Genomic DNA, 12,784 nt, shown 5'->3' on the forward strand with positions numbered 1-12,784 from the left:
TTAACTCAATAATTAATTAGATGTAATAAATATATAATTAAATATTGTTATATATAATTATATATGATTATATTTGGCCATTTTTCATTTATAATCATATATAACCAATTTATATATAAATATATATAATTATATATAAATATTTTTTCTCGGGTACCGACCTTACATAACCTATAACAGTTGTTATTGTTTTGTGATAGCCCAGTACTTGTCAGTTGATATTTTAATAGTTATATTATTATATTTATTTATTTATTTGACCATAATTATGAATTGAATATTCAATTAAATTCTGATTAGAAATAATTTTATATTTTATGCTATTTTTCGAGTGATTACTTGCAAAAAAGAAAAAAAAATATCTATTAGTTTGACCTCGGATTACGACGACCAAACTACCAAACTACCTTTAAGGTCACAGGAAGTTTCGCTGACTATTCCCACGATGTTGTCACTATGTCTGAATGTATGTCGCGACCCAAATGCCAAAAGGGCGTATTACAGCAGCCGGATAGTTTTTTATGCCAAAAGGGCGTATAAAAAATTTTTTTTTCGCCATTCAACTTAGAACTGCTCAAAACGTAAAGATTTGTCAAAAAAAATTTTTCAATGTACTAATGCCAAAAGGTCATATCTCAAGACATACGCCCTTTTAGCTTTAGAAAAAGTTTAGCCTCAAGCCAAAAGGGCGTATAAAAAAACTTTCAATTTTGCTCTGAAATATAAAATTTAACTCCAAAAAATAAATCCAGATCATTTAATATTGTTGAATTTCGCACCTCTGACCCAGCAGACATGTTGAATATCGCAACCCTTTTTTTTTTTTTAATTAAAATTATAAAGAGAATTCGTATTAAAATTGTAACAAGATAACAGACCTAGTTGTTTGACACTTGCAATTTTATTCTAATTAAAAAAATCAAATATTCTCAAAAAACCATTTTTCTTAAAATTTATAATTAAAAATTATATTTATTAATTTATTAGAGTTGATTTGTTTTTTTTTTAATTAAAATAAAATTGCAAGTGTCAATAACTGGGTCTTTTACCTTAATAACCTTTGAAAATACCCATTGGTAATTTAATAATCAATATATATTTTCAATCCTGCAGCAAAATTAGTAACATAAATCGCAATTCAAAGCAATTGGCAAAAAAAATTATGCGCCCTTTTGGCTTTAGGTCACTAAATTTTCAATGCTCTAAAGCTAAAAGGTCGTATAAGTTAAAACATACGCCCTTTTGGCTTTGGAAATTTATTTTTTTATTTTTAGACTTAGAAAGTGTTAATGAAGCGATTAGTAAAAAAAAAATCTATACGTTCTTTTGGCACTGCAAAGCCAAAAGGGCGTATAAATTGGTATACGCCCTTTTGGCATTTGGGTCGCGATGTGTGTGTATGTGTGTGTATTGTGAGAGTACGTGAACCTCTCATAACTTTTGAACGGCTCTACCGATTTCATCGTGGTTGGCCTCATTTGAAAGGGCTTGACTGAACTTAGATTTTGAATACAATTTGGACCGATTCAAACAAGTAGATTTTAAGAAATCTCAAAAAAACTGCAAAAAAAAATTTTTCCAAATTTGTTTTTTGGAATAATTTTTAAACGGCTTTACCGATCGATTCCAAAAACTAATCAGCTCCTAACATCGAAAAACCACGTCGATCGCCACCACGCCGGTCAAAATCGGTTGATTCGTTCGTGAGTTATCATTGTCGACAGAAAACCAAAAAAAAGTGTTTTTTTGGAATTACTTCGAAATTTTCAGTTCGATCAATTTAAACATAAAGATTCTTTATGAGGCTTGAAAAACTGTGTCGAATGCTGCCAATTGCGTGAAAATCGGTTTATTCATTCAAAAGTTATTACGGTTTGAAAATTCAAAAAATAGTGTTTTTTGTATTATATGCATGTATGTGACCCTCTTATAACTTTTGAAGGGCTTGACCGATTGGAATAAACTAAACGGTATTCTGAAGGGTTTCGCCAAGCTTGAATTTCCTGAAAATTTGAACCAATTCGGACCAGTAGATTTTGAGAAATCTCAAAAATCAAAGATTTGAAAAACTGTTTTTTTTTTTTTAATAACTTTTTAACGGTTTTACGGATCGTTGCCAAAAAACTGATCAACTCTTAACCTCAAAAAACCACGTTGATCGCCACCGGTCTGATCTAAATTGATAAATTCGTCCGAGAGGTATCTCAAACTAAAGAAAACCGAAAAAAGTGTTTTTTTCAAAATTTTTATGAAATTTTTAGTCTGACCAGTTTGCACTTTAAGATTTTTAAAAGAACTAGAAAAATTGCGTTGAATATTGTAAACCGCGAAAAAATAAGTTGATTCATTCAAAAGTTATTGCGGTTTGAAAAATCAAAAAATTGTGTTCTATGAAAATGTCATCAGACTTTTAAGCTCGAAGAGCTTAAAAGCATTAAATAGCTATCTCTCTGAGCTCGGAGAGCTCAAAACAACACATAAATTGTTCGTTTGAGCTCGAAGAGCTCAAAAACATCATAATTGCAATTTTAAGCGCCTAGGTATGGAATTAGCGGGAAGTTGCAGGGATGGCCTTCAGGGTCAACCATTTTCCTAATTTTTTATAATTTTTCAGATCTACTGAATCTTACAAAATATCAACGTTATCCTGGGGTCAAAGCTCCCAACAATCAGCAGCAGCGGTACAGAAAAATTCACCTGAACCATCTTCATCTTCCTCTTCTTCTTCTTCTGCTCCAATAGATTCTATTTTACAGAAGAATCGTTTTGCGAGATTGCCCAGCAGACCTAGAATAAATATCGAAGCTGGTGAAACTGGAGATAAGCCAGTAGATAATGTTCCTGTTCAACAGCACAGTATTAGTCAGCTGAAAAAATTAGGAAAACATCTTACTGTAAAAATACCTCCTCCTGAAAAAAATTCTAAGGAAGAATATCCAGCATTGAGGAGTAGCATTAGTCCAATTAATAATTTTGGGGAGCGTCTTAGTTTGAAGAAATCCAGTTCTGCTACTTTTAATAATGGTAATAATAACATTAATTACAATTAAAGTTTTTTTCATGCCTACTGGTCAAGTGACTAGTGAATCTTATTCAAGCCAAGCGATGGACATTCCATCTGCACTATTGGTCGAAAGACATTCTCTCTTTGCATTAGTTCTATGGGGTCCATCGAACTTGAATACTAGTAAAGCTGGAAGTTTTGTGGTATCTGTTCGAGTTGTAAAGATGTTAAACAAATGAAAGAAAATGAAAGAAACTTCATGAGAGCAAAGATAAACTTTGAAAAAATAAATGGGGTAGGTTACCAAGCCAGGAATCGAACCTGGATCTCCCTGATAACATGTCAGGAGCTCTACCAGTTAAGCTACCGGGCCCCTTCCACCATCCACCTTTCTCAGTCCATTCTTATACTCTCGATACTTTACTTACTTTTCCCTTCTTTTTATTCTCCCCACCCAAACTACGTACTACGATAGTATTGTAGTAATTATTGAGGCGCTATTACAAATTAACAATTATTTTTTTATTAATTATTAAAATAATAGTAATAATATTAATAATAATTTCTAGAAGAATATCCTGCACTCCGTAGCAGCAAAAGCCCACTGCAAAGTTTCTTCCCCCCACCAATGGAGCGTTCCATCAGTCTGCGAATCCCCAAACACAAAACTCCCCACTTCATCCGCGGAGGAAGCGTCGGCTCAAACCTGAGCCCCAGATCCAGCCCAGGAACTTCATGGTCTTCATTAACTAGCTCTTCAGGCCTCGGAAGAAGTCCAAGTCTAAGCCAAAGTCCCAGCGGTTCCTTCAGTTCCATGAATTCCAGCTTGTCCAGTCCAGGTCTAGGTCGAACCAGAAAGCTGAGTGATCTTCCTCTGATACCAGATGCATCAGTCGCCGTCAATGACCAGACTTGCAAGGAAGACAGCTCACCAGCAGAGCAATGCTTCAATTTCTTCACCTTCAGCATTTTTTGGCCCCCGGCTCTAGGCTATCAGTACCTGTCCAAGAACAAGCCGGTAAATGATAACATAAACCGGCTAAAGTGGTCGATCCACGGATTGTGGCCCAGTTCTTACACCGGAGCTGTTCCCGAAAATTGCAAGAAGCGGAAATCTGTCTCTTTCAACCAGCACCGATTCCAGCGAGAAAAAGGACTCAGGACCAGTTTGGAGAACAAGTGGTTCAATATTTGTTCTTATAAGCAGCACGGCTGTTCTATGACCAATTTCTGGGACCGCGAGTTCTCTAAACATGGCACCTGTGCTTCGCGCTCTAGTCTCATTTCTTCCGATCTTGGGTACTTCAAAATGGCGGTTAATATGATGGACAGAGTCAACGTGGCGGGGATTTTTATAAACAGCGGATTCAAAGTTGGAGATAAATTGACTTATGGAGAAATTGTTGATATTGTCAATGATACCATTGGAATTAGGGCTAGAGTTGAAGTTTTTGAAAATAAGGTTAGTTTTTTATTTATTTATTTTTTGAAATATTTCTTCTTTTTACTTTTGGTAAGTTATTATAAATTCGGTTGATAAAGAAAATTTTACAAGTAAGTACTCGAGAAATCCGAGAAATGGCGCTAGAGGCAGTGACGTCATTTCGGATAATTGTAAGGCGCGAAATTCAAATTTTTATAGTTGAATTAACAGACGAAATTTTAAGATATTATTTGGAAGATTTTATTATTGTTAGAGGGTTAAGGATTGAATAATTATCATTAATATATTGTATTTATTAAAAAAAAAAAAATATAAATAAATTGAAAATTTAATTTAATTAGAAACAAATTAAAAATTGAATAATTAACTTCATTTATGTATTTTGTTTATTACAGGCTAAAAATGAGAATTACTTGAAGGAAATTCGAGTTTGTTACAATTTGCAACTTCATCCGATCAATTGTCCGGAAACTAAGCTTCTTACTCAAGAAATACGAAACAGAGAAATAATTTATCTGGACCATGTGCCAAAACTAGATTAATTTATGTATTTAAATTATAAATTCACATTATTTAATTAATAAATATTTATTTAATTTTGACTTTTATAAGATTAATTTTAATATTGTTACCTGTTATATTTATGAAAATTTTTATGTATTGGTGACAATATTGTCTTTAATTGGCTTTAATTGTCTTTAATACATTACGTTCTTCATCTCTTAGAATTTAATCTTCAAAACCAGATTCGACCTTATTTAACATTCTTTCATAGACTCGATCGTTCAAAGCCCAGTCTCTCCGGGACCAAACAAAATCATTTGTTACGCTAAACTTGCTGGAGACATGTAGATTTTTATTTACAGCTTTATTTAAAGTATGACTAGATTGAAATACGCAGGCTACAGTCTTATTTTTACTAGCTAGCTCCAGACAATCATCGGGATTGTATTCCTTTAACAGGTGAAGATATTTCATATCCTCAACGGTTGCGTCCACAATTGCTCGTTTATAAAATTTTGCTTAAGAGCATGTAATACAGTCTGTTGTCGGTAATTCAGTTTGGACTAGTGATAACAAATGCCAATTGAATACATCGGATTGTTTATTTGAAACACATAAAATGCACTGAAAATTATCAGGCAGATTGTCAATACTCCCAACACTGTTCAAAAAAATTAAATTCTAGTTTATTTACTATAGTAAATGAAATTTTTTGTTGATAATTAGTTTTCTATCCAAACCTAGCTGCATTTTGATAATTCTGTCTTATAAGTAATCTAAACTAAAGTAAAGATTAACCAAAAAAATTAAATCAATCTCAAAGATTATATTGGTTGTAAGTGTATGAGTAATTTCTTTATAGTAAAGTTTATTTACTTGAATACGTGATGGGCCCGGAGATAAGGCAGTTTTACGCGCGAACTCTTCCTATTTATTTATCATTTTATTATTTTTTTTCAATGATCAAATTTAAAAATAGAAGAATCAATTTATGAAGGACTATTATTAACATATTTCTGCCAAGTTTAATGATTTTTTGTTCAAAAATTACTTGGTCAAAAAGTGTTTCAGTATTTTGTCCAAAATTTGAATATTCTCTATCCTACACGTTCTTAAGGTTGCACGGACAGTACTCCGTAAGTCATAATAGAATCTAAATTTTTTTTTCATTAAAATTAAAAGTTTTTTTTTTTTTTTTTTTTTTTTTTTTTCAAGATGTACAGTTATATTAATAACTCTGTTACATTTTACAATTGTTTATATCCTCAACCTGTATTTTCCTGCTTTATTTTTTATTATCGAATTCCCTGCTTTTATTTTTGCGGCTGTGGTCCGACTTGTGCTTTCTGTACCGTATTTACCCTGCACCTTGCCTCTCAGGCTGTTGGAACAGAATCATGGGGAAACCACAGAGAAAACCCATGATAGTACAGTCGGAGCTGGGCTAAGTCTACAGTGATTGATAAGAAAACTCTTCTTTATCGACCACTGAAGCATTAGGCCCATCTCCTAGTGTACAGAGATCCCTCGCGCTAGCCAACGCTGACTAGAGCGGTCACTCATTCAAGTTGTTGCTTAAAATGGGTGATCGCTCAAGTCAGACGTGTGCTGCCCGGCTATCTCTGCCACGTTCAGAGGCTGGCAACGTAACGCACATATTTTTATCTATAATCACTGAAAAATATTGGTGCGTGCCGGGATCGAACCCGGGTCCCACTCTTTCGAAAAGCGGGCACCGAGCCGACTAGGCTATTGCCAACCTATTAAAAGTTTGAATACGAAAGTTCATTACAATAATTTAACCGTTACATAACATTATTATTAATAAAAAAAATTAAATAATTGAATTAACAGAAACAATAAATAGTCAACATTTGACTCAAGTATTTTTTCACAAAACGTGGACCTGGCAACACTGCGCTTAACAGCTGTTTATATTTATCCCACCGTGTAGTGTTAAGTTGAAAAACATAACCCGTAAAAATACATAGGAATTATTACAATTCAAAATTCGCGCGTTATATTCTGTGCAACGTTGCCACACTGCGCTGAATCGTATGGTTTATTTATTTTTAAATATGTCGGATTGAAATTTTCGTGAATTTCTCATCTTTTGCATTAAAATATCTTTAAAAGCCTTCGTCAGAAAATTTTCATTTTATTTTTGACGTATTCTACGAAAGTTGATTGACTGAAATAGAAGTTTTTTGTTTTTTAATCTTCCTATGAGGTAAGGTAAAAGGCCCAATATATGATCATGTACCAGTATATGATCATATATTGGGGCTTTTACCTTAGTCACATAAATCGATATATGTGCAATCCGCCAATAATCTCTACCCGGGAAAAACGGATTAGATCTGGCCATATATAAACAGATTTGGCCAGATCTTTAAATTGTCTCTATCTGACGAGATCTGGCCAGATATAATCAGATCTGGTCAGATCTTTAAATTGCCCGGGTAAAAAAGATTATATATAATTATATATACTCATACATAATTATATACGAAAAATGGACCTATATAATTATATAGAATTATTTTCATAAAAAAAAGTCGACGCGCGCGGGAACCGAACCTGGGACCTGACGCTTGAAAGACTAATTCATTACCTGTTTACCTACGAGGCTTACTTGAAGAGTAGAGTTTATAATAACTACAAGTAATGTGAATCGTGTCCATGGTCGATGCATAATGAACAAAGTTTTTTATCAAATTTGCAAATTATTAATTATCAATATACGCTGGTAGAAAGATTTATTAACTATTAACAAATTAATTTATTCGAAGACAATTATTTAATTTATTGAATTCTAATAAATATTTTTTAACATTCAATAAATATTTATGTGGGAAGAAAGTATATTTATTAAAATTGATTATAAGTATTTATTAATAGTTAACAAATGTAGTTATATCTGGCCAGATATAATAAAATCTTTCTAAGTCTGATGTATTTTTCAACCCAGATAGAGTTATATATGTTTAGATCTGATCAGATATGACTAGATCTGATCATGTTTGATGTATTTTTCCACTCAAATATAGTTATATCTGTTTAGATCTGATCAGATATGACTAGATCTGATCACGTCTAATCCCTGATAAAAAAAAAGTATTGAGACAAAGAAAAAATTATTGGAAGGTATTGGTTTTCTAGTCAATCCAATACTTTTCAATGTTTTTTTCTTTGTCTCAATACTTTTTTTTATTCAGGGATGTATTTATCAACTCAGATATAGTTATATCTATTTAGATTTGATCAGATATGACTAGATCTGTTCATGTCTGATGTATTTTTCAACTCCGATGTACATGAAAAGAAAATTGAAGGAGTTTTTACTATTTTACTATTGTAATTTTTACTAAATAAAATAGTAACAGTGGACTATACTTCTCATTTAGTAATTTTTACGATCTACTATTGTAAATTTTATCCAAAAAATAAGACTAGCAAGAGTCTTAAAAAGTCGAATACTATAGAGCAAATTATACAATATGTGTTTGTGAACTTTACAATTCAACTATTGTAAAAATTCACAGTTGGTTTTTTTAAAAGAAATATTAGGGAGGGAGAGAGATAGAAGGTTGGACTAATTGGTACCTGTACAGTAATCGAAAAAAGAAACCGACTTTTTCATGCTATCTGGGAATCAAACCCAGAACTCTGTGTTGGCAGCCAGAGACTCTCCCTCTACGCTATCCGAGGTAAACTAAGACCCATATTCTTTAACATTTACATAAACTCGGAGTCTAGCGCCGTGCCCGGCCATCACTCACACTAATTGAGAAACATTCCAATTCAACTATTGTAAAATTTGCTATAGTTTTATTGGATAGATACAGAGGCAGCACTGGAAATTTTCATCTCTTACTTTTTACAATAGTAATATCGTATTTTTTTCATTAATAAATAGTATTTTTTCTTCTAAAATATTTGACAATTAATAGTAATAAAAGTATAGTCCAGCTTTACAATAGTTATATCGTAAATTTTCCCAGAAATTTTTTCCCGTGTAGTTATATCTGTTTAGATCTGATCAGATATGACTAGATCTGATTATGTCTCCAATCCCATAGCTGATCAGATATAAATAGATCTGACCAGATATAATTATATCTTATCAGATCTAAACCTTTTTCCCTGGGTATAGGCTACATGTTAAATTTCAATTTTTTAATAATTTATTAAACGATAACCCTTCTTCAGATCTATTCCAAAAAATTAATTTAGACGTATAAAATAGCAATTTATAACATATCAAAAAATTAGCTTTTGATTTTTACAAGTGCATTAGTGTCCGAACAACCTTAATTCCTTTATAAAAATAAACATGGTACTGATGATCGTGCAAATCTTTAAGACTCTCGATGGTATAAGATTTTGGACGTGTTAATAAAGCAAACAGTTGAGATTCAATTGCAGGATCAAAAACAAACATAAAAAGGGACGCGGTAAAAAACAAAAAACTTCATAGACAACCGACCAATGGATGAATCCATATCCATACTTAATAAAATTTTAAAAATAAAAAAGTTACATTAAGACAGATATTTTCCAATTTTTATTAAAATAAATGTTTTCTCTATTTATATGAAAAAATAAAGTAAACAATAATCAATAAAATCGAGGCACGTATATGCTATCAATTCCATGCATGAAAATCTCTTCTTCCTTTCCAATAGTGTAACTCTAGAAGCTAATTATTACTGTATCTATTGCCGATTGTAGAAGAGTAACTTAAAAAACCACGATTAATAAACTAAAAGAAATGGTTATTACTTATTAAAGTGAACAACTTAAGAAATAATCCAAATAGAACAAAAATTGACCAAGACCTCAATTGTTTTTAATGAACCCATTTTTATAAAGAAATTGATTAGGACATTCTGCATGGATCATAAAGTATCTAGTGAATCTGAATTCATATCTAATGTATACCAAGAAAAATAACTGTCTTACACGGAAAGAAAAATATGGGAACTATTCTCATAGTTTCATGGGAACAGTTCCCAGGCAATTATAGGAACTGTTTCCATGAATTATGAGAACTGTTCCCATAATTATAAGAAATTTTCTCAGAATTATGGGAAAATTTCCCATAATGATGGGAATGGTTCCCATAATGGTATAGGAATGGTAACTATAATTATAGGAATGATTCCTATACAATTATAGGAACCATTCCCATAATATTATGGAAAATGTTCCCATAATGATATAGTAATGGTTCCTATATCATTATGGGAACTATTCCCATAATGGTTGTGAATAAGGTATTATAAGCGGGGAGGCGGAGGGGTGTGACGAGCGACGGCACCGCGGGCCTCATCGACGGATCGAGCAAGCTACCGCTACCGCGACCGCGTCGACTGCCCGTGCTACGGCATTTATGTATTTAGTTTTAGTTTTGTTTATGAGTTGAATTATTTTGTTAATTATTAATTATTATTGGTTATTATTATTTTTATTTGTTATTAATTAATTATTAATAATCATTGGAAACGACGTTGAAAAGTAAAAAAAGAATTTGTTAGTTTGCCATCGCCGCGATAGATGGCGTCGCTTGTTTGCTCGCAGTAAAAATCGCCGAGCTAATATAAGCGAAACCGCGTCGTGATAATTTTTGTTCTTTCAAAGAACAAAAATTGACTTTATCTGAAATTAATAATTGATTAAAATATTTCGAATAAATTCGAAATATCTAATTAATAATTAATTTCTAAGTCCCAGCGACTATTTAGTATGGGAAAATAATTTTAAGAAAATTATTTATTTTGTATGAAGATTATTTTTTAAGTGTCGTGGATAAATTTGTATGGAAATGTATTTTGATTGGAATTTATGAAATCTGTTAAATTAATTGAATGAATTAAATATTTAATTTCAGAAATTTAAATAAAAACTTAGAAACTTTCGGGGATTTCCTGAAGTTCGACGGCGAGCGATAGGTGGCGATAATTCGCCAATAATTTTCGCTGTTAGTAATAATTTTCGGGTTGATATAGCCCGAAAATTATCCGCCGTTGGGCACTTTTTCTCTGGGGTTAATTTCTCGTTTAGAGACTTCTGGCCGAGGAATTAGAAGAGGGTCCACTCTACCTGGTGCGGACTACCACAGGTAAGTGGACTTGATTTCCTCCGAGAAAAGGCGACTCTCCACCTGGAGGACTTCAGCCAAAAGGTGGCAACCACAGCTAATTCGGTGGGGCGAGGTGGATTTTATTCACTCTCCCCTTGGGAATCGCGAAGTAGGGCCTGCGGGGCGGCACTAGTCACCCGTCAGGAATCGGGCACCAGAGGGCCGACGGAAGGGGATTTGCAACGCGTTTTTGTAAACAACGGGAGTATGATATTACCGAAATCGGTAATGATATTAGTAAACGCCGTGTATGTATGGGTTTTGTTTAATTAATCGCCGATATTTTTGTATTGTACACTTATTATGTATTTTTTCAAATATCTGTATTTCAGGTAATAATAAATTATTTATTTATTTAGTATTGTAAAACGTATAAATTTAATGTTTTGTTTATTATAATAAAGAGGTTCTTTTTTTTTTTTTTTTGATAATTATAATTAAATTCTTGAGTTTAATTAATTTAGATTTACCCTCGTTAGAATCCTGGACTCCGGCGAGCTTAAATCGAGCCGGGGGTAAATATACGTCAAAAAGTACCCGTTACAAATTTTTATGGCGCTCGAACAGGGACAGGTTTTGTTTTTCTGGTAACGGGGTACGAGTTTAGTAACCGCAATGCGAACGGCTATTTTCAAACGGAGTTTGAGTAGAATTTCTTTCAAATTATAAGTTTTGGAAAATTTATTTTTTTTAAGATGGCTTCGGGAGCGGCGGCGGGTTCCCAAACGTGGCTTTGGTCGTTACAAAATGCCGACGTTATCGAGAAGTTGGAAAAGTACAACGTATCATTCGAATCGAGGGCGACTCTAACAGAGTTACGAATCTTGCTGAGAGCCCAGTTAAATAAAAAAAAGATCGCGAATGCGGGTCGAGAAGGCAAATACGACCTATTGTTGGACGATCTTGATCGGTCCGAGCTAGAAGTAGAGGAAAATGAGGGGGAAAGCGATTCAGACAAAGAAATACGGCCGCTAGACGACGATCCTACTCAAGGAGACGCTCAATCGAAGGCAACCCGGGAACAAGAAGATAGAGAAGCTGAGTTACGTCGGGAACTTGAGAGCGAAGTTCGAGAGGAGTTGGAAAAGAAGGAAAGGGAGAAGATAGAGTGAGAGAACCGCGAAAAGCGTTGAGTCGAGCGCGAACAACGGGAACTCGAGGAAAAGAGAAAACGAGAACAAGAGGTTCGAGAAAAAGAAAGAGAGAAACCTGAGGCCCAGGATCGAGAAAAAAAAGAGCGGGAAGAGCGAGAGAAACGCGAACGTGAGGAACGCGAAGGAAGAGAAAGAGTGGAGCGCAAAACACGCGAGAGGGAGGAACGAGAACTGCGAGAACGATTAAGACGCGAGATTACGGAACAAGTAAGACGAGAAATAGAGGCGAGAAGGGTACCCGACCTGGAGATCGCGGGACCGGAGACAGAACAAGAGGTACAGGCGAGACGAGAACGAGAACGACGCGAACGTGAGCAAAGAGAACAGGAGGAGCTTGAAACTCGAGTACGTTTGAGACGAGAAATCACAGAATAAGTACGACGTGAAATAGAATTAGACAGGCAAGCCAATCTGGTAGCACAAAACCCGGGCATGATTGTACCCGCGGCATTGCCGAGAGAGAACGACGAATTCCGAACGAGAGACTTAGTGCGCAAGTGGGGCGTTACTTTCAACGGTGAACGCGACGTCTT

General features: G+C 33.9%; 1 protein-coding gene and 1 long non-coding RNA gene across 2 annotated transcripts; both read left to right on the top strand.

Annotated features, from left to right (window-relative positions):
* The first annotated feature begins 477 nt into the window (after positions 1-477).
* LOC123263328 lies at positions 478-736 on the top strand. Its single transcript, XR_006509149.1, has 2 exons — positions 478-627; positions 688-736. It is a non-coding gene; the product is annotated as an uncharacterized LOC123263328 (long non-coding RNA).
* Positions 737-3,632: 2,896 nt separating this feature from the next.
* Positions 3,633-4,990, top strand: LOC123263958 (ribonuclease Oy-like). Its single transcript, XM_044727004.1, has 2 exons — positions 3,633-4,466; positions 4,844-4,990. The coding sequence occupies exons 1-2, from the start codon at positions 3,633-3,635 to the stop codon at positions 4,988-4,990; spliced, it is 981 nt and encodes a 326-aa protein (XP_044582939.1).
* Positions 4,991-12,784: the final 7,794 nt, after the last annotated feature.

Source organism: Cotesia glomerata, linkage group LG4 (genome assembly GCF_020080835.1).
Source record: "Cotesia glomerata isolate CgM1 linkage group LG4, MPM_Cglom_v2.3, whole genome shotgun sequence".
Lineage (NCBI taxonomy): Eukaryota > Metazoa > Arthropoda > Insecta > Hymenoptera > Braconidae > Cotesia > Cotesia glomerata.